Genomic DNA, 22,153 nt, shown 5'->3' on the forward strand with positions numbered 1-22,153 from the left:
CCTCTGTGGCTCCCACCTCTCTGGGGATGGAGCCTCAACCCCTTGCATGGCCTTCAAGGCCTCGGCTCACCCTCCAGCCCTGTCCCGACCGACAGCACCTGTGCGGCCAGTCCAGCTGCTCCCCCGCCTCCAGCCGCCCACCACTCTGCCCTCAATCTCCCTCTCCTTGCACCAAGGCCTTTTCCTCTTTCTACCTGCCCACACCTGCCCCCACCAGGCAGATGCAGACGCTCCTGGCTGCTGCCCCCCTTCCTAGACGAAACTTCCTACAGCTCCTGCCTGCGCAGGAAGCACTGAACCACCTGTGGGTGCCCCCAACAGTCCCAGAGAGGCCTGGTCATGGGCGATCCAGAATGCTGCACCCACAGATGCCACTTCCTCCCTCGGATGTCCCCTGCGGCCGAGCACAGGCTCCTTGAGAACTTGGAGTGCCCTGTGACAGCCCACGGTGCCCTGGGGGCTGGGCCCAAGAAGCTGCAGCCAGCATCTAAGGATGGGGGTGGCAGGCGGGCCCGGGAGCTCCTCAGGACACTATTGGTCCCAGGAGGCCACTGAGGCCACTGAAGCCGAGTGACCTGCCAAGCTCCTGCACTGGCCACGGCTGGCGGGGAGGAAGACGTGGGTCTTCCCACCCATGACGGAGAGTGGGCAACACCCCGCTGGGCCAACTCCCTGCTCACTGGGAGGGGCTCCCCTTGGACAGGGGCTGCCTTCTTCTCTCCTTCCAGGTTTTGAAGGCCCCCTCTTGTCCCCCACCGCTGCCCCCATCTCCTCTCCCACCCCCACCCCTACTGCCTTTCCCATGGCTGCTTTTCTTTCCCAGCTTGCAAGGAGCTGAAAGTTGCTGCCATCATGAGGGTCACTGGTGGGCGTCTGGCCAGGCCAGCACTGGGCTCACAGCCTGAAAGCACCTCAGCCACAGGCAGAGGGGAATGGAGAAGGGATAAGGTGCCTCCACCCCTCATCTCTCCCCAGACCGACGCCAGCCCTGCCTGCGGCCAAACATAGCACCAACCACAAGCCTGCCTGGCCTGAGAGCCACGCGTGCCGGGAGCTGCCGGGGAGGTGGCTGACTCACCACCACCTCGGGCTTCTGTGCAATAGGGCCTGAGAGCCTTCTGCAAGAGGGAGCTGGTGTGGCGCTGGACTCAGGGAGTCCCAGAACGGGTGTTGAGCGCATCTTCGTTAGCTGGAGAGAAGCAGCCGGGAGCTGTCTTCACTCCCCACGAAGGCAGCTGCTCAGCACCCTGGGGTAAGAGTTGCTGTTGGAGCCCAGCCTCCTGTTCTACCATGGACAAGCCAGGCCTGGAGGGAAGATGCCCTGATGGAGCAGGGCCCCAGCACTCCCACTGATGTCATAGACGGCAGGACCGCAGCCACCTGGCCTTGCTGCTCCCTAGGGCTCCAGTGGGCCTGCTCAGGGTCACCCCAGCCCTCAGGGTCTTACCTAGGAAGGTTCCAGTGAACCCCAGTGCAAAGAAGCTGGAGAGCACGAGCACGACGCCCAGTCCCAGGAGCGCAAGGCCCAGGCTGTAGGCCGCGGGGGTGTCCAGGCTCTCCATCTTGGGCTGGCTCAGCATGGCCTGCGTGAAGCTGCGGGCAGGGGATGGAGAGGGAGGATGTCATGGCCCAGAAGGAGGCCATCCTCACCTTCTCGCCCTCTCCCCAGGGAACCTCAGAGAGCAGCCAGCCCAGGGCTGCCAGGTCAGGCAGGCAGCAGGTGGGGTCCGGTCCACCCGGGAGAGGGGGTGACAGCAACAGGGAGGGGCCCAGGCCTGCCAGATATTTAAATTTTTTCAAGAGAAGCCAGAGGTCCTGACTCATATGTGAAGTGTCCTAATTTCCAGAAATAGACAATTCATGAAAACCACTTTAGACGCTGCAGGTGAGCAGGCTGGATTCAGCCCAAAGGCCACCAGCTTGCAAACTCTCATCCTGTCCAATGAGCAACTCATACTATGGAGAAAAGTGAGGCTCAGAAAAGACGCAGGTGCCAGGTTGCAGGGCAGGCCCAGGTGTCCCATTCCCCAACAGACTCAGTGCCCTGAGGCCTGGGGCATGCTCTGTGCTGGGGATTCCACTTCCACAGTCCCTGCAGGTCTGGCCACATCCTGGGTGGCTTGACTTGCATTTAAAGGCACTTTGGGGGCCCTTTATGTCCTCCTCCACACCTGAATTCCCCCACCAGGCTCCCTCTGGGGCCAAACCACTGAAGGCCTTGTTAAAAGGTAGTGGGGGCTGGGTGCGGTGGCTCATGCCTGTAATTCCAGCACTTTGGGAGGCCGAGACCTGTGGATCACCTGAGGTCAGGAGTTCAAGACTAGCCTGGCCAATATGGTGAAACCCTGTCTCTACCAAAAATACAAAAATTAGCTGGGCGTGGTGGTAGGGACCTGGAATCCCAGCTACTCGGGAGGCTGGGGCACAAGAATCGCTTGAATCTGGGAGGCAGAGTTTGCATACCACTGCACTCCAGCCTGGCCAATAGAGCGAGATTCAGTCTCAAAAGAAAAGAGAGAGAAAAAAAAAGGAAGTGGCATGACCAAAAGGGGGTGACTATGATAGCAGTGGGTCTAGAGGCTCAGGTTCTCCAGTTGGCTCCAGAGGACTGAGGGCCTGGTGCAGGGAGGACACAGGGGCTAGGTATGTGCTGATGCACCCGGGCCTCACCACAGGGGAGCGGGCGCTGGTGGGAAGGGGGCCCTGGGTGCTAGATGAGAGGCACACTCACAGGAAAGGCTGTGTGTGGGAGCACAGATATGTGTGACCAAACATGCACTTCCCATGCTCGCAATAATCACAACACAGAAGAGACATGGAGATCTGCTGCCTCACGCAGGGCAGCGCCTTTTACACTCAGTCTGGATGGCGTCTCCCAGCAGGGCCAGCTCACCATCCACCCACCCACCCACCCATCCTTCCTCCATCAATCTATCCTCTGTGCACCCACACATCCATCCATCTGTCCATCTATCCATCCCTCCATCCATCAATGTAGCCTCTGTCTGCCCACACAACCATCCATCCATCCACCATGAGGTGTCTTTGCCAGGCTCTTTCAAGCAGATTGAAGCCCCCATCTTCATCCACCCATTCCATTCATTGGTGAATTCAGATTGCTGTGACCCTCCTTATGCTGAGCTGAGGACACACAGGCATATCTTTATGCCTCCCTGGAACTCCTTCCTCCAGCTGGACTGGGAGCTCCTGGGGAACAGAAGCTGCTCCTCCTTCCCTGCATGTCCCCCCGGCACTTGGCCCGGGCCACAGAACGGACATTTAGTGCCTATTCATCCTTCCTCCTCCTCCCATCCCCCAGAGCAGAGAAGGAGCCAGGGCAAAAGGGAAAAGGGCCTGTGGACAAAGCCACCAGGACCCGGTGGCAGAGGTGGGCACATCGACCTGTCAAACAGCGGCATTCGGGTGTCAGGGCAAACCCACTGCCGGTCATGCTGCCCACACCCTCAGCTCTCCACCCACCAGTGCCCTGCCCTGATCCTGCTGCTGCCCGGGGCTCAGGGTCACTCTGCAGCTCCAGGCCGAGCCTCTGGGATTGGCTCAGGGTCACGGGCTGCCATGGAGTAAGGTGGCCACACGCACACCCAGTGTGGTGCCACGATCCAGGCACAACTTCTCCCCTGCCTGGCACCCTCCACTCTCCTGCCTGCAGATGGTGGAGTGGGAGGGAAAGGAAGGGTGCCGGCCCTGCTCAGGAGCATGGCTCCCCTGCAAGCATCTGGCTCCTTGGCTGCCACTGCAGTGGGGACTAGAAAACAGACGGGGGTGGGGAGGGGTGAACAGAGGAGAGCATTCCAGAAAGCGGAAACAGCAGGGAGCTGTGCCTTAGAGTCTGGGGCAGGGCATGGAGCAGGGAAGGCTTGAAGGAGCCCGCCAGGTGCAGGCCTCAGCCCGGCAGGGGTTGGAATGCACTCTGCCTGCTGTGGAAAATGCAGAACCAGGGAGACCCATCCCGTGCTGCAATAGGGGGAGGGCGAGGAGGCCAGGCCTGAGGACGCGGGAGGGTCACTCTGGAGGGAGACCCTGTCGCTCTTACCCCTTCCTGCGGAGACCCGAGCCAGGGCCTGGGTCCACACCCCATGCTCAGGGTTCCTCTGCCAGAATTCATCTGCATCACACAAGCAGGCAGCAGATGAAAGAGAACTTCCTCCCTCTGGTGCGGCCCAGCCCAAAGCCCAGCGTGTTCAGGGCCCAGCTTCCCTGGGGGCGTGGCTCAGTAGGAAAATCAGATCTGTCTGGAAGCAGATTCCTGATGAAGGCAGATCTGGGACCAGGGAGCGGGTGGGAGAGGCCCCAGATCTGCCCCAGACCTGACCCCCAGTCCTCCAGCTGCTCCCCCGCCTATGGCCCCAGTCCTGGCCCCTTTCCTTTCCTTTCTCTGAGATGACAGCCTGGGCTGGCTCCTGGCACAGTGCTCTGTGGGTCGTTTGCTCAGAGTCAGCAGAGGAACTGGGCTGAGCTCCTCCCTGGCGTTCTCACCAAGTGGCCCCTTACCCAGTCAAATACACTCTGATTCTAGATTCCAGGTTTACTGGAATCTCACGGCCCCGATTAGGCAATCGACAGTGTTCTAGCTCCTCCATTAAGCCAGGAAAGCACAGTCCGTCCATTCCACAGGGAAAATTAGTGGATGGATGAGTAGCTCTGTGACCACAAGCTCCCTAACAGAATGAGGTAATAGGACGCAATTTCCCTTGGAAGTTTTCCGCACTGGGGGTGGGGAACGGAGATGCATTCATTTGCCTTGGGTTCTATTTTTAAGACCTGGATGGAACCTTCAGTCATTAATGTGATTTGAGGCTGTCTGCACTCTGCTCCCATAAAATCCCGGAAACCCTGGGGTGGAGGTGGGGAGGGGGCATCGCTGCCCTCAGTATCCCCACCCTGCCCCCAGCTGGGAGTCCTGGGCTACACACCAGGCCACAGGCACATGGCCCCACCCAGGACAGGCCTGTCCCGTTTCTGTCTGCAGCCGACCAGAAACACTTCTCTGACTTTGATCATCCTGGGGTGTCTCTGCAACGTCATCCACATCCACGTGTGGCCTGAGTGCCGTGTATTCCACATCCTTCACCCAGGCTTGGAGTGACTCGCTCTTTCCACTCCGTCTCAGCTACACGACGCTAGCCATGAAATGAGTCCTCTGATGGGCTCATTTCTTTTCCAAGACATATTAAAATAAGCATGTAACTACTAAAACAAACAAAAAAAAATGTTCATCTAATATGCAACCCCCGAAACCATCAAGGGGCTTGAATTCCGGGCTTTGACGTTGCACTAATTCTGAGCATTTGAATAACACGTCACCTTTCCAAAGTGTTTCCAAAACCCATCAATAGCTGAGAGAGAGTCTGTCTTGTTTTACCAACACGGAAACAGATGGTAGAAAGCAGGAGGGGCAGGACGGCTCTCCTGCCTCCTCACGACCTGTAAACAGTGGGACAGGCTCAAGCCTCACGGGCAGGCCAAGGACAACAGGCAGCAGTATCCCAGCACCCCTAGCACCCGGGAATCCTGGGCTGACACCCATTCTCCTTCCAGACTTCCTGGTGGCGTGTGCTTTGGGGATGGGGAGGGTGCCTCTTCCCTCCTTCCCAGCTGCAGCCCCTCAGGTGCTGGCCTGGCCTGGTCTACCAGGGCCTGGGCCCCACTCTTGCTGAACTGCAGCCCCTTTCCCTCCTTCCTTCCCAGCAGCTGGGGCCCCTTGTGCCCAGGTTCCCTGTCCTAAGTGCCCCTCCCACCCCTTACTCTCCAGCTGCCTGCATGGATCCCGCCCAATGGCTACTCCAGGCACCTGCCCTGAGGGAATCACTCTGGTGAAGGGATTTCACAAATAGAATTCAGGTCCTGATCAGTTGGCCTTGAGTTAATCAAAAGGGAGGTGACCCTGGGTAGGCCTTTCCGAAAGGGTCTAGAAGCCAGAGAGACCCAAAGCCAAAGCCGCAGAGCTGCCTTCTGTGCTGCGGGGAGGCCACCAGGAGCTGGGCCTCAAGGACCCGAGTCCTGCCAGCAACCCGAAAGCGTGGAGGACCCCGCTTCGGGTGAGCTCACACCCAGCAGGCACCTTGATTCCAGCCTGGGGAATCCCCGAGCAAAGACCCCGCCCCCCATCCAGCCTCCTGGCCACAGAAACTGTCACATAGTATGTTTGTGTGGTTTAAGCCGCTAAGTTTGTGGGAATTTGCTACACAGCAAAAGGAAACTAATACACTTGGCTTCCCAGTGCACAGACTCTTTAAAACTTCTGGCCTGTTCTGCCAAGATGGCAGGAGTCGCTCTTTTCTGCCGTGGAACGCTGCACACGCCCAGCCCTCCATCACTCCATCGGAAGCAAACTGTCCCGTCGGCTCCATGCCCTCCCTCCTTCATGCACCCACTAGACCCCTGGCCTGTCCTGACCACATCCTGGAGCAGGTCTAGCCAGGCACTGGGATGCATGCAGCAGTGACCAGGACATGTGGTCACTGGGACAGAGGGCCACGTGTGCCAGCCTCCTCCAGGGCCATAGTCCCCAAGGGCCTGGCCTCAGAATCATCAGGGAGTTTTTGAAAATAGACTTCCCTGGGGGAGAGGGGCTCTAGGGTGACTCTGGTGTCCCACAGGGTTGCGCCTGCCCCATGGCCTCTAGTATACAGAATGCTGAGGTGTGTCCCCACCTGCCCTGCCCCTGCTGCCCAGCGTGAGTGGGGGCCGCCCTCTCCCGGGACTCACGGGCCCCACCCAGCCATCTGAAGAGCCAGCTCACTCCTCCAGGCCTTGGTCACCACACTTCTTCAGCCAGGGCTCTGCCTGCACCCCACCCACCCAGACCACCTTCCAGAGATCACCCTGCCCCTCCAGTTGCCTCCTTGCCCAGCCTGGGAGCACCTCCAGGTCGAGGAAGATTCCTGATTGACAGCCACACTCTGAGGCCAGGATGCAGCTTCTCAGCCCGGCTGTGCCCGCCACACCAGAGCACACAGGAGCTTCTCCCCTCAGAAGACCCAGAGGGAGCCCTGGGAGACTCCAGGCAATTCTGATGTACACTGGAATACAGTTCCATCCTGTGACTGGTGAACGACACCAGGAGCTCGTTGATGCTCTAACAAGCTTGGCTGTCTCCTCCCACCGCCAGGAGGGAGGAAGGGCTGCAGCCCAGTCCTGTGAAGCCCAGTCGGGCCCTGCCTGGCCATCCACTCCTCGCCCGCCCCCATGGGCTTTCTCGAGACCAGCCCTGTGGCTCATCAGAGGGTAGCGCTCCAGCCAAGGCTGGCCAAGTTCAGCTGTGCAGCGGGCAGCTCAGGCAAGGAACTTCAACAAGTGCCCTGGAGTCCATCAGCCTTCCTCCCCATCCACAGTCCACAACCAGAGCAAACAGGTCTGTGCTAATGGCCCCCTCGGGACTGCATGGAGCACATCTGCTTCCAGATCGCAGTGGCTCATCCTGCCCCAGGCCTCCCCTGACCACCTCTGGATGCACCGCTGGTGCGGACCTGCTAACACAGTGGCCTGCTCTCCCCTGGGACCTGCTGGCAGGTCAGCTGCTGGTGGCCTCTCGGACCCACCGGCCATGATCCAGGCTTGGCTCAAGCACATGCCTGTGTTCTCCGCCCACCACCCGACTTCTGCTGGGTACAGAGGCTTTCGAGCACAGCCTGGACCCACGAAGCTTGCCATCTCCCATGGAGAAAGGATGCCACACCCCAAAGGCCCAGAACAGGCACACCCATGAGGACAGAAAGCAGATGAGTGCTGCCAGGAGCTGGGGGGCGGGAGGTGACTGCTCCAGGTGTATAGGGTAAAGAAAAAGCTCCAAAACTAGTCAGGAGGAAGGACTGCATGACATCGGGAAGCTGCTAAATGTCACTGAACTGTAAAGCTTAAAATGGTTCAAGCGGCTAATTTTATGTTATGTCTATTCTACTGCACAAAAAAGAATACCCATCTCTAGGCAGCCACTGAAGCGATGCATGCATGGGAAAGGGTGTGGGGGTGCAGGAGCTGGTCCTGAGGGTCCTGTCAGAGCCTGGCCCCAGAGCCCGGTCCAGCCCCAGCACCTACCACCTGCGTGCCTCACTGGCAGGTGTGGGCAGGAAGGATGGGTCAGCAGTGCGTGCAGCAGGGGCACGGCAGGACAGGGTGTAGGCAGGGGCCTGGAGGGGAAGGACAGTGGGGGAGAGAGTAAGGACCATGGCACGCCTCTGCCTTTCAACCCAAAAGGTGAGAGGAGAAAAGCAGTCCTGCAGCAGCCTCGGACATCTTTTCTCTCCTCCCCAAAATCCAGGAGTGGCTAGTCCAACCGAAAGTCACGGCCCTGTTGGCCAGGCAGACGCCAGGTGAGGCCAACACTGATATGAGAGGTCTGGAGAGGAGGGAAAGCTGGGAGCCACCATCTGTAAGAAGCTGACTTCCTCCAGCTACCCCAGGAGGACTCCCAGGGCCTGGGATCCAAGAACAAACCAGACAGTGCTTTGCTGCCGTCTATACGCCTGGAGTTGGGCTGTGAGTGGGCCTGTCCCCCTGGTCTCCTAGGTACACGCAGCACTAGGCTGGGGCCTGGAGGAGGAAGGCTGACCCCTGCCAGGGCCCTGTACTCTCTGCCTTGAAAAGGGGTGGATGACGGGGGCGGACCTCCAGGGTCAGGTAGATCACAGGCTGTGCTGCTGCACCAGCAGGGAGGTGATGGGGAGCGCTCAAGGAAGCCTCTGGGGTTTCTTTTTTTTTTTTTTTTTTTTTTGAGACGGAGTCTTGCTCTGTCACCTGGGCTGGAGTGCAGTGGCCGGATCTCAGCTCACTGCAAGCTCCGCCTCCTGGGTTTACGCCATTCTCTTGCCTCAGCCTCTGGAGTGGCTGGGACTACAGGCACCCGCCACCTCACCCGGCTAGTTTTTTGTATTTTTTTTTTTAGTAGAGACGGGGTTTCACCGTGTTAGCCGGGATGGTCTTGATCTCCTGACCTCGTGATCCGCCCGTCTCGGCCTCCCAAAGTGCTGGGATTACAGGCTTGAGCCACCGCACCCGGCCGCCTCTGGGGTTTCTAGCACAAGATGGGATTGGGCAGGAAGTCAGAAGTCAGCAGACTCAGAGCAGCTCCCAGGGGCAGGGTCGGCAGGAGGGGCTCGATCGAGGCAGCTGCCTTGTAGCATTGGCTGGTGTTTCCGGGCAGTCACCTGGCCTGGCCTAGCTGCCCCTGGAGCTGTGAGCGCTGTGGGCTCCAGCCCACTCCTCCTGCTTTGTGCCAGCCCTGATGGTAGTCCCAGCATGCTCTGGGGAACAGGGGTGGTGGAACAGCTCAGCCTGCCAGCCCTGGGCTGAGTCTCAACCCTCTGCAGCCCTCTACCCGTCCTCAGCCTTGCCGCTCCTGTAGGGGGCTCCGAGCTCCAAGTGTTCAGTCGGCCAGCACTAGCCCACTCCCTCCTGGCCACTGGGAGTGCGGGTGTCTGGGGGCTGGAAGGCACAGACCCCCGCCTGTCCTGCCGATGAAGCCAGGGCCCCACCCTGGGTAAGGAGGGATACTCTGCCGGTGGCCCAAGAGGCAGCAGGGGTAGGAAAGAGACCCATCTCCCGTACCCTGATGTCCCACTCCCACAACCCAGCCTGGGTGGTGCCGGTGCCTGCCAGGTTCCTCTGGCCTACATGGATGGAATCTTTTCTCCCTAAGTCACTGCTGATCTGTTCTCAGACGCTGGTCAGCGCTCCCTGAGCTGTAAAACCTCAGGCAAACCATTGCTTCTTAACAAGCCTCACTTCCTCCATCTGCACAATGGGACTCTTCTCTACCCAGAGGCTACGAATGTGAAAATGTTCCCGGGGCCGGATAGCCTAGGCGCTTGTGAGCACGCAGGCTGTGCAGACCCCGAGGCCCCGAGGCAGTGCCTTGGACCAAACCCCTTGCCCTCCGAGGGGTGAAAAGCCCTCTCTGGGAAAGCCTCTTCACATCATTCAACCCAGGGCAGGTGCCAGGGGACCCACCCCTCTGAGGACCAAGACCCTGGGATACCCACCCAGGCCTAGAGACGACCGGCAGCCCCGGCCCAAAGGGCCAAGAAGCAAAGGCCAGGAGCCAGGGGTTCAGCGCAGAAGGCTGACCTCAGTAGGACCCTGACCACGCTGCTCAGCCACATTCCTGTGGCCAAGCCCACAACAAGGATGGGAAGGCAGCAAGGGCGCCTGGCCACAGAGGGGGAAGGCCTGGGCCACCCTCGGTGAGTGTGCGAGGGGCCTGACCACCAGCCAGGCCTGCCCCGGCTCCGCACGTGCCGGCATGGAGCATCTGCAGGCCCCTTCCTGTGCGCACCCAGTGCCTGCAGGACAGGCTGGTCCGAGGAAGATGGGGCCATGGGGAGAGCCAGGCTGCACGCACCCCATCCAAAGGGGCAGCTGTGCCTCGGCCCCAGTGAGTGCTCCATGTGGGGTGTGGCCAGGCACACACAGAGCTTCTGGTCTGTCTCGACAAGTCAAAAATGGGGATTCTCTCTGGTGCAGACAGTTTCTCATTTTTTGAAGCACCACTTGGTCCATGTTTAGTCCATGAGCTGCCGTGTGCAACAATTCTCAGGGTACTGTGGGAGGTGAGACCAGGGCCCAGAGATGGGGCAGCTTGCCTTGCACAGCCTGCATCCCCAGGTCACCTGCGGCCATCACAGTCCACGCAGGTGGGCCTTGTCTAGCCTGGTGTCTGGGCAGACAAATTCACTTCCAAGTGCAGTGGGCTGGGCCTCATCACCTAGTTCCAGTTCCTCTTCTCTGACCTTTTCATTTGACAGCAGGAAGGGGCCTGTCCCAAGTCCAGAGATGGGCAAAGAAGCTTTCTTTTTTTAAAAAAATTTGAGACAGAGTCTCGCTCTGTCGTCCAGGCTGGAGTGCAGTGGTGCAATCTCGGCTCACTGCAACCTCCGCCTCTCAGGTTCAAGCAATTCTCCTGCCTCAGCCTCCCAAGTAGCTGGGACTACAGGCGTGCACCACCATGCCCGGCTAATTTTTGTATTTTTAGTAGAGACCAAGTTTCACCATGTTGGCCAGCGTGGTCTTGAACTCCTGACCTCAGGTGATCCACCCACCTTGGCCTCCCAAAGTGCTAGGATTACAGGTGTGAGCCATCGCACCTGGCCTCAAAGCAGCTTTCTGATGCTGGTTCAAGCCTAAACTGATGAGACGGTCAGGCCTGACCCCTGAGGGCTCCCAACCTGGCATCTACCTTCTGACTGGGCGCTTCCTGGAGGAGCCTCCTAAAACAGCATTGGCTGCATGGCAGAGGCTGGGATGTGACCTTGGGACCACCCAGGCATTGTCCCCTGTCCCCCATTCACATACCCCCATTCCTGAGGTCACTGGGGCTCCTCTGCTGGCCAGAGTCTAAACGACTGGGAAGGGTAGGGTGGCTCACTGTGGCAGGTGGCTCTGAGAGCTGACCCCTGCGTGCTCAGACACAAGGCTCCCGCATGGTGAGGGACGAAGTACCACCAGTAGCAGCCCTCCCGCTAGCCCAGGGGTTGTGGCTCCCCAGTGAGGGGGCTGTGCTTACCAGTGTGAGCGCAGGAAGTTCAAGAGCAGGATGGTGACGCTCAGGGAGTAGCAGGCCAGGTAGGGGGACCCGAAGGCCCTGCTCAGCTTGCGGGTCTTGTGTTCCCATCGTGCAACCTAAACCATGGGCAGAGAACAAGAGCGAGATGTTTGCTGGGGAGACTCCAGGGTGGGGGTGAACATGCCTCTCTCTGTTTCCCAGTCTCCAAAGCCCCTATTTTTGAAGAAGAATAATTACACAGGAGCAACAACCACGTGCAGCCCAGCCACCCATTATCTGCCCTAGAGCCAGTTCCACAGGGATTTTCATACTTGTTCCGTTCATCTGGACCGACAACAAGGTCCTTCTGGAAACAACCCTTCAACCAGACACAGCCATGAGCCCACCAAGAGGCAGAAAGAGACGTCTGGCTGAGAAGACTGTCCCTGGGCAGACACACGGGGTCTGACCTCAGGCCCTAGCTGGGAGCTGCTGAGTGCCTCCCACAGACTCTAAAAGGGCCCCAGCGGAACTACCAGAGGAGCCCAGGGCTGCAGGAGCACGCGGCCTTCAGAGCACAGGCCCACATTCCCGCTGCGGGCCTCACCAAGCGTCCATCACAGGCGCAAAGCAAAGCAAAGCAAAGCCCTCAGCCTCCTCCCTCTGCCCAAGTGCTCTTCCCAAGGCACAGACTTTCAAACAGTGACCTGTAGCCTCAGAATCCTTTTACTTTATTTTTTTCAAACCAATCACATCTGGAATCTCAACATCTAGCCACCAACAGGGGAGAGAAGGGAGCTCTTCCTGCCTCTCCGCTGTTTCCACAGTCCTGAGCTGGTCATCCCCCGGGCCTGGCCCAGCACTCTGAGGAAGGAACGGAGAGAAGGGGAGGGGGCAAGGAGGATGCAAGAAGACAAACATTGCAGCCTGGAGTCAGGCGCTGGGCTCTAGGTACGTGAGCAAGTTGCCTGTGGGCCCAGAACAGGCACCTGTGTGTGCACAGAAAGAGCCTTAGGGGCCTGCTCCCAGCCACCTATCTCCACCCCAGCCCCAGCGATGACTGCTGCCTGCTCCACTTCCCAAGTGGACCTGCCTTTCCCCGCAGTTGCAGTGGGAGAGTGATTAGCAATGATTTCGTCAAGGCCGCTGACTCCCAGGAGGTGGCTCCCTAGTGAGTCCTCCGGCCAGCCCTGGCCCCTGTCCTCAGAGCTCCTTGGCAGTGGCAGGCCAGGGAGCAGCGGATGGTGGGGTGGGGGGCACGCCAAAGTTTACAGGAAGGAGAGGTGAAGGAGGTAGCTCCGGGGCCTTCCCCTCAACCAGCTGTTGGCACTGCAGCCAATTCTCCCAGAAGGTAAGCAGGCCCTAGGCCAAGTCTCAGCAGGTGGCCGCTGCTGACTCTGTGGGAAGCTCAAAAGGAGGAAGGAATGCGCGCTGCAGGGGTGAGGAGGGGGCTGCGGTGACTTTGCTGGGAATGTGTGGGTCGGGGGTGGAGGCAGAAGAGAAGCAGCCTGCAGAGAGCGCTGCGGGGCCTAGGACCACAGCCTGCTTTGTTTTGTTTTGTTTCAATTTTGAGATAAAACTCAAAGTGGTTTTTAGCTGTGCAACCATTACCACGGTTCAAGTCCAGAACATTTCATCACCCCAAGTAAAAACCCCGACCCCATCAGCAGTCCCTCCTCAGCCCCCCTCTGTCGGCCCCTGGCAACCACTCACCGATTTCTGTCTCTATGGATTCGCCTATTCTGGACGTTTCATATAAACTGAATCACACGCTACACGGTCTTTTGTGTCTGGCTGCTCTGACTTTATGTAATGTTCTCAAGGTTCGTCCGTGCCACAGCGCATAAATGCACTTCATTCCCTCTTACGGTTGAATACAACTCCAGTATATAAAGATTTTGTCCACCAGTTCAGCAGCTGATGGACACTTGGGTTTTGCGTTAGCAGCATTGTTCACAGTGACCAAAGCTAAAGCCAAGCAACATTCAGGCACTTGCTAGGAACAATCGTGCCCAAGTGTTTTGTGGATGTGTGTTTTCTTGCTCTCAGGTGTACACCTAGGAGTGGAATTGCTGGGTCACATGGTAAATCTATTTGTTGAAGAGCTACGAAACTGTTTGCCACAGTGGCTGCCCCATTTTCCAGCCCCACCAGCAACGCATGAAGATTCTAGTTTCTCCACATCCTCCCCAACACCAGTTATTTTCCGTTTTTAAAAATTATAGCCTTCGGCGGCGGGGAGGACACTGAGCATGGTGGCTCACACCTATAATCCCAGCACTTTGGGAGGCTGAGGTAGGAGGATTGCGTGAGCTCAGGAGCTCAAGACCAGCCTGGGAGACATAGTGAGACCCTGTCTCTCCAAAAAAAAAAAAAAAATTAAATTAGCCGGAAGATTGCCTGAGTCGAGGCTGCAGTAAGCCAAGATGGCACGCCACTGTACCCCAGCCTGAAGACAGAGCAAGACCCTGTCTCAAAAAAAAAAAAAAGAGAAGAAAAAAAAATTTTTGTAGCCATCCGAGTGGGTATCAGGTGGCTTTGGTCTGCATTTCCCTAACGATAAAGAAATACCTTTCCGGCCGGGCGCGGTGCTCACGCCTGTAATCCCAGCACTTTGGGAAGCCAAGGCAGGTGGGTCACGAGGTCAAGAGATCCAGACCATCCTGGCTAATACGGTGAAACCCCGTCTCTACTAAAAATACAAAAATTAGCCGGGCATGGTGGCATGCATCTATAGTTCCAGCTACTCGGGTGGCTGAAGCAGAAGAATCGCTTGAACCCGGGAGGTGGAGGTTGCAGTGAGCCGAGATGGCGCCGCTGCACTCCAGCCTGGCAACAGAGCAAGACTCCATCACAAAAAACAAAAGCACAAACAACAAAAACCTTCCCTTCAAGGGCTCTCTCTGCCATCCTCGGCCTCCCATACAGCACCCCTCCCCCAACAGAGCCAGGCCACACCTGTCCCTTAGCCTCGGAAAGGGCCAATGCTAAATGAGCTTTCAGAACAATCTAATGACAACAGAAAAGCATCAAGCAAGACTAACCCATGTGGAAAAGAAAAAGAGGAAACCACGCCTTGCCTCCCGGCGGGCTGGTATTCGATGGGGCTATTATTCCGAGGCGATCGATAAACCAGCAGCCAGCAGGACTCCCAGAACTTCCTTCCCTGCCTGGCAGCACCACCGTGCCCTCTCTGGGAGCCCAGCTGCTCATTTCATCCAACAATAGGCGGGTGCAGGACGCAATCGCCTCCCAGGGCCATGCATGTGAGCCCTTAGTGGGCAGCAGTGTGGCCCGGCGCTCTGCTGTCACTGCTCCTGGTTTTTGCCTGTCTTCTACGTTTCCAGAATCCTAGAGTGGGGATTCATTTGCCCAACCCTTCACGCCCCTGGCTCAAATTCCCTCTCCCTGGGGCTGCCAGGACCCTCCAGGTAAATGTAAGCTTCAGATAAACAATAAACTGGCTGGGCGCAGTGGCTCACGTCTGTTAATCCCAGCACTTTGGGAGGCCGAGGCGGGAGGATCATGAGGTCAGGAGTTTGAGACCAGCCGGGCCAACGTGGTGAAACCCCGTCTCTACTAAAAATACAAAAATTAGCTGGGTGCAGTGGCAGGCACCTGTAGTCTCAGCTACTCGGGAGGCTGAGGCAGAAGAACCGCTTGAACCCTGGAGGCGGAGATTGCAGTGAGCTGAGATCGCGCCACTGCATTCCAGCCTGGGCGACAGAGCGAGACTCCGTATCAAACAAAAAACAAACAAACAAACAAGCAAACCATGTTTTGGGGCAAGCTGTCCCATGGGACTGCTTTTAATCCTAAAACAGTCTGTGCTGTTGACCTGGAACCCTAATGCAACCAGGCCCTGGGTATGTGTTTGCTCCATTCAGTAGCCCAGCCCCTCCCACACCCGGGCAAGGAGTCCCCAGCTGAGCTCTGGAACACACCGGTCTCCTCCCCAAATGCCGGCTCCTTTTCTTTTTTTGCAAATCTCACCCACAGCCTCTACCCTAGGGCAGAAGAGACAGGTCCAAGGCAAGTGGAGTGGGAGGAAAACAGGGATGGGGTCGAGACCCAGGGACACCATCCTGGCCTTGACGTTCGCCAAAGCCGACAGCACTTCATAGGCAAATCACTCAGCTGTCCGCTACCTCAACTGAGTTACCTGCAAAGTACGAAAAACGGGATGGACAGTACCCCCCACCCTGATCCCCGAGCCAGCGTGGTGGGAGGGGCAGAGCAGGTGAGGGATGAAAGACTCCCAGCCCTGGTATGTGGCCCAGGGCATGTAAGAGTGCCCGTCTCTCCCCCTATTCGTGGCTCAGAGCAGGGACTGGGTCTGATTTCCTTCTGGGTCCCACTCAGATGGGAACCACCTCTGCCCATGCACATGCCCGTGGTGCCTGTCTGGCCTGAGGTGGCAGCTCCGGCCTCCGTCTCCAGGCCAGGACCATGCTTCTTCCCTGCCCTTTCCAGGGCACTATTCTTGGTGTCCTTGGACTCAGAGGTTGTAACTGGCAGACTAGATGTATCCTGCTGAAACTCATAGCATGTTTAAAATATTTGGATCAACAATTAAACACTCAGCGTTTTTCACATAAAAGCCAAGGCTTCCCAAATCTTGGCAATGAGCACAGCCTCCCAGCCTGCAGGGCCTGCACCAGTCCAGCTATGCAGTGAGGGCCCAAGAAGCAGGACCCCCTTCTGGGACAAGACCCTTTTCTAGAAACTTCCCATTGGCCTCAAATTTCCTACGCATCCTTGAAGTGAGGCCGCAGAAAGCAGAGTTTTTTATTTTTGTTTTTGTTTTCAGATGGAGTTTTGTTCTCGTTGCCCAGGCTGGAGTGCGATCTCGGCTCACTACAACCTCCACCTACCGGGTTCAAGCGATTCTCCTGCCTCAGCCTCCCAAGTAGCTGGGATTACAGGCATGCGCCACCATGCCCGGCTAATTTTGTATCTTTAGTAGAGACGGGTTTTCTCCATGTTGGTCAGGCTGGTCTCAAACTCCCGACCTCAGGCGATCCGCCCGCCTCGGCCTCTCAAAGTGCTGGGATTACAGGCATGAGCCACCATGCTCAGTGAGGGTAGAGTTTTTTCTGGTTTTGTTTTTGTTTCTGAGATGGAGTCTTGCTCTGTCACCCAGGCTAGAATGCAGTAGCGCAAACTCAGCTCACTGCAAGCTTTGCCTCCTAGGTTCACGCCAGTGTCCTGTCTCAGCCTCCTGAGTAATTGGGACTACAGGCGCCCGCCACCATGCCTGGCTAATTTTTGTTTGTATTTTTGGTACAGGCGGGGTTTCGCCATGTTAGCCAGGATGGTGTCGATCTCCTGACTTCGTGAGCCGCCTGCCTCTGCCTCCCAAAGTGCTGGGATTACAGGTGTGAGCCACAGCTCCTGGCCTGTAGATTTTTTTAATCCCGCTTTGAAGTGAGACATGGCTCCTTCACACTCATTGAAGGACTGATGGGCTAGTGTCCACCCCAGTGCCCAGCAGGGCAGCTGACGGTTCCCAGTGCCGGGTTCTGGGCTCAAACACCGGCTCCTCTACTTGCAGTTTTGGCAGGTTATTTCCCCTCTCTCTGCCTGTTTCCTGATCTGTAAAATGGAGCTAATAATACTCTCTACTGCGTCACAGAGTTGCTGTGCGGATTAAGCGAATTCCTGCCCATGAAATGCCTGGAGCGATGTCTACAGCACGGCGTGTGGGCACATGGCCGTGCTGCTGTTTGTTTTGTTTTGGAGTGTGCAAAAGGGTGAGAGTCAAAAGGCATAAGACCGAGCTATTGGCCTGATGGGCCCCAGCAAAGCTGATGAGGAAAGTCTGTTGTGAAGCAGTGTCCCTAAGGAGAGGACAGGCAGACAGAACTGTGCCACATGGGCTCGCCAGCTGCCAGGCCTCTCTCTCCCTCTGCAGCCAGCCCTTGACTGACTCTCAGAAGCTCCTTCTCTCCCACCTCGTCCTTCCCTGGCTAAATCCGCCTAACACCCAGCTGCAGTGGTAGGTCCCATCTGGATTCCATAGCCAGGACCCCCACCAGCTGGCCCAGGGCTCCCAGCCTGGGCACCTGGGGATCTAGAATGCCCCAAGCAAAGGGCTAGTGCTTCGCATTGGTAATGGATGCTGGGGAGGAGCTGGTGTTTCCAAGAGCTGCCAGCTAGGCAGGCTCTGGGCCAGTGAGCAAGTGTGTGTATGAACAGGCAGCTCTCCCAGGTTGCACCATGTCAGCCCTCTCTGCTCTGCACATGCTAGGCCCAGCCAGCCCCGTGACCTGGATCACACCTGCCCTTCCCAACACCCAGCTCCACCTGCCCTGCCAGGTGTGCACAGCCCTGGCTCCTTTCAGATCTGCCCCAATCTGGCCAGTGCCGCTGAACCTGGGCCAGGGCCTCTCCAGGACACAGGACCAGCAGCAGCTCAGGGCAGCATCCAAAGCGTCCCACAGCACGTGGCTCAACTGCCCTTCCACGTGACACCGCCTGCCCAAGGTCTCCAACAGTCATTGTCTGTTGGACAATGTTGGCGAGCCCAACGGGTCAACAGACCTGCCCGCTCCACCAGCTAGTCCAGTGAATCAATCCCTGTCCAAGGTACACCCAAGCTCTCGCCCTGCGGTGGGTGCACTTTTCACTGCAGTGCCAGAGAGCAGGTCCCAGCACCAGCTGCCCACTTCCAGACAACCCGCACCTGAGGCCCCAGCAAAGCGGCATGATCCAGTTTCACACTGGAGGGGCCATGGCACCGTGGGGGACGCTCGCCTCCCCCAGCCTCAGTGCTCACGTTCAACCTCTTCACTCCGCTTTGCTCCCCGGCTCCTCCATTAGGACGGTCCGCATAGCGCAGGAAAAACAGCAATAGGAACATGGGCTCTGAGTTTAAATTCTAGCTCCAGCTCTACCTATAGCATCCTATAAAGATGGAACCCACCCCAGTGTCCACTGGCAGGGGGAGGGGCTGAATGAACTGCGCTACAGCCCCACGCTGGAGAAGGGCTCCTTGGAGAAAGGAAGGAGGAAGATTTCTATCTATTGCTATGGTGTGAGCTCCAGGATATATTTATTAAGTAAAAAAGCAGGTGCAGAAGAAGGTGCACCCAACCTGTTGTATAAGAAAATGAAGAGGGGCTGCGGGGAGATACACACACAGCACTTGCTTACATTTTCAAAAAGAAACGGGAAGGACAAACCCAAAACTGATCAAAATGATTACCTACAGGTGAGGGAGGAGACATGCCAGACATTTACAAATGTCCTTTGTTGACTATGGAACCATGTAAATGTTTTGCATAATTAAGAGTAAGAACAGGGTGGGCGCGGTGGCTCACACCTGTAATCCCAGCACTTTGGGAAGCCAAGGCAGGCAGATCACCTGAGGTCAGGAGTTCAAGACCAGCTTGACCAACATGGTGAAACCCTGTCTCTACAAACATACAAAAATTAGCCGGACATGATGGCAGGTGCCTGTAATCCCAGCTACTTGGGAAGCTGAGGTGGAAGAATCCCTTGAACCTGGGAGGCAGAGGTTGCAGTGAGCTGAGATGGCACCATTGCACTCCAGCCTGGGTGACAGAGAGACTCCATCTCCAAAAAAAATAAAAAGAGTAAGAACAAAGGAACTACTAGAAATCCAAAAACTCAATCAATGAACCTGGTAAAAACACAGATAAGAAGTTTCAAGTGATTTTGAAACATAGTATTTTGAGTAATCCTCCCTCCTGCTGCACAACCTGAGGACAAAAGAACCCAGAAAGACTCTAGATTGCATCGAGTAAAGCTATTGTTGGTCATAAAATATTTAAGAATACAGATATTATTATTTTGGCTATATACACATTAATTATGTTACTGTATTTAGGATCCAAGCTTCCTATAAGAGAAAAGTGGTACAAAAATGAAATTAAAAGGTTGAACAGGCCAGGCACGGTGGCTCAAGCCTGTAATCCCAGCACTTTGGGAGGCCAAGACGGGCGGATCACGAGGTCAGGAGATCGAGACCATCCTGGCTAACACGGTGAAACCCCATCTCTACTAAAAAAATACAAAAAACTAGCCGGGCGAAGTGGCGAGCGCCTGTGGTCCCAGCTACTCTGGAGGCTGAGGCAGGAGAATGGCGTAAACCCGGGAGGCGGAGCTTGCAGTGAGCTGAGATCCGGCCACTGCACTCCAGCCTGGGCGACAGAGCCAGACTCAGTCTCAAAAAAAATAAAATAAAATAAAATAAAAGGTTGAACAAAAACTTCTGAAATGGAAATATTGGTATGAACTCATGATTTATTTCTATTTCTAACAAATTCATTTTTCCATTACAAAAAATTAGCCGAGCGTGGTGGTGGGCACCTGTAGTCCCAGCTACTTGGGAGGCTGAGGTAAGAGAATTGCTTGAACCCGGGAGGCGGAGCTTGCAGTGAGCCAAGATCGCGCCACTATACTCCAGCCTGGGTGACAGACCGAGACTCCATCTCAAAAAAAATAAAACAAAATTCATTTTTCCTAGAGAGGCCTGGAACAGTGAGCACCCTAGCATTCAAATTGTGGTCTCCAAATATCATTTTCCACTAAAAATAACCAGCGCTCCTTGTTTAAAGGCCAATTCCAATCTACTCTGGGAACAGAAGATGTTGAACCTGAGACTGAAAGCTATGAAAGACAAGGTGGAAACGCCAGAAGAACACTAAGAAACACTTGAAGCTCCCCAGCTGGCTAAAGGCGGACATGCTAAGGTTGCTAGGACACTAACGCATTATTCTGAAATTGTTTTTTTAATCTTTTTTATAAGACAGGATCTCAGTCCGTCTCGTTAGGATTGTCTTTATTCAGAGACAACAATAATTGTCTATGTCAAAAATCAGATGGAAACCACAAATAGATGGATATGAAAATACAAAAAACTTAGAATACTTTGAAATAAAAGGACAAAGTGGAACTAACACAACCAGATTTTGAGATGTCTGACAAAGTGCTAACGCAGTTCAGTGGAGAAAGGACATTTCCACAGATGCCACTGGAACAATTGGCTATCATATGCCAAAAAAAAAAGTGAACTTCAATCCATAACTCAGAAAAAATATAAAAATGAATTCAAGATGGACTATAAATAGAAATATAAACCTAAATCTATATATAAATATATCAATCTAAATATATAAAGCCTTCTAAAACGTTTAGAAGAAAATAGACTAGAGAGAATCTTTATGATCTTGGATTATATGATGATTTCTTAGGCAAAATATGAAAAGCATGATTCATAAAAGAAAACGTGATAACTTGAAATTCATCAAACTTTTTAAACTTCTCTTCAAAAGACATTCTTGATAGAATGAAAGGATCAGCCACAGACTGGCAGAAAATATTGGCAAAGCATGTACTTCTTGAGGGACTTATATCAAAAATATATACAGAACTCTTTAAACTTGATAATAAGAAAACAAAAAGTTCAATTTTTTTCAATGGGCAGAAAAATCCAGAGCTAACGTCATACTTAATGGTGAAAGACTGGATGTCTTCCCCCTAAACTCAGCAACAAGACAGTGAAAGGACATTCACTCTTACCACTGCAATTCAACTTTGTACTAGAGGTTTTAGCCAGGGCAATTGGGCAAGAAAATGAAATAAAGGCATGCAGATTGAAAAAAAATAAGTAAAACAACTCTATCCACAGATAACATAATCTCATACATGAAAAATCCTAAGGAATCCACTAAAAAAAATTCAAGCTAATAAATGAGTTTAGCAAGGCTACAAGATATGATTGTATTCCTATATACTTGCAATAAAAATTCTGAAAGTAGGAATCAAGAAAACAATTCCATTTACTACAGCGTTCAAAGGAGTAAAATACTTAAGAATAAATATAACAAAAGTACAAAACTTACTCTCTGAAAATGAAACATTGTTCAAAGAAACAAAAGATCTAAATAAATGGACAGACATCCCATGTTCATGGATTGTACTGGTTAAGATGGTAATACTCTCCAAACTGATCTAGAGATTCAATGCAATCACAGTCAGAATCTCAGCTGGCTTCTTTGTAAAACTGACAAGCTGATTCTAACATCCACATAGATATTCAAGGGTCACGAAATATCCAAAACAATCTTAAAAAAAAAAAAAAAAAAAAAAACGCCAGGCTCCATGGCTCATTCCCATAATCCCAGCACTTTGGAGGCCAAGGCAGGCAGATCACCTGAGATCAGGAGTTCAAAACCAGCCTGGTCAACATGGCGAAACCCATCTCTACTGAAAATACAAAACTTAGCCGGGTGTGGTGGCAGGCACCTGTAATCCCAGCTACTCATAAGGCTGAGGCAGAAGAATTGCTTGAACTTGAGAGGCGGAGGTTGCAGCGAGCCGAGATCACGCCACTATACCCCAGCCCGGGCAGCAGAGCCAGGCTCTGTCTCAAAAAAAAAAAAAAAAAAAAAAAACAAAGTTGGAGGACTCACTTTTCCTGATTTCAAACTTACCACAATGCAACAGTAATCAAGACAGTGTGGCACTGACATAGGGATAGACATAGACCAATGGAATAGCATAGAGAGCCCAGAAATAAACTTCTACAGACATGGCAAGGGATTTCCAACAAGGCTGCCAAAACAAATGTATGTGGAAAGAATAGTCTTTTCAGCAAATAGCACCAGGACAACAGGATATTCACAT

The 22,153-nt window shown here is 54.7% G+C and overlaps 1 protein-coding gene across 5 annotated transcripts in view; it reads right to left on the bottom strand.

Annotated features, from left to right (window-relative positions):
* The window catches only part of PEMT (phosphatidylethanolamine N-methyltransferase), an 86,270-nt gene that overhangs the window by 5,632 nt on the left and 58,485 nt on the right, over positions 1-22,153 (bottom strand). For all 5 annotated transcript variants that reach the window (XM_005583031.4, XM_005583029.3, XM_015437715.3 and 2 more), the window contains 2 exons: positions 11,522-11,637; positions 1,448-1,593 (listed from right to left, as the gene is read on the bottom strand). In XM_005583031.4, the coding sequence (XP_005583088.1) occupies positions 1,448-1,593; positions 11,522-11,637 (262 nt within the window). The remainder of the gene's footprint in view (positions 1-1,447; positions 1,594-11,521; positions 11,638-22,153) is intronic.

The sequence above is a fragment of the Macaca fascicularis genome, chromosome 16 (assembly GCF_037993035.2).
Source record: "Macaca fascicularis isolate 582-1 chromosome 16, T2T-MFA8v1.1".
NCBI lineage: Eukaryota > Metazoa > Chordata > Mammalia > Primates > Cercopithecidae > Macaca > Macaca fascicularis.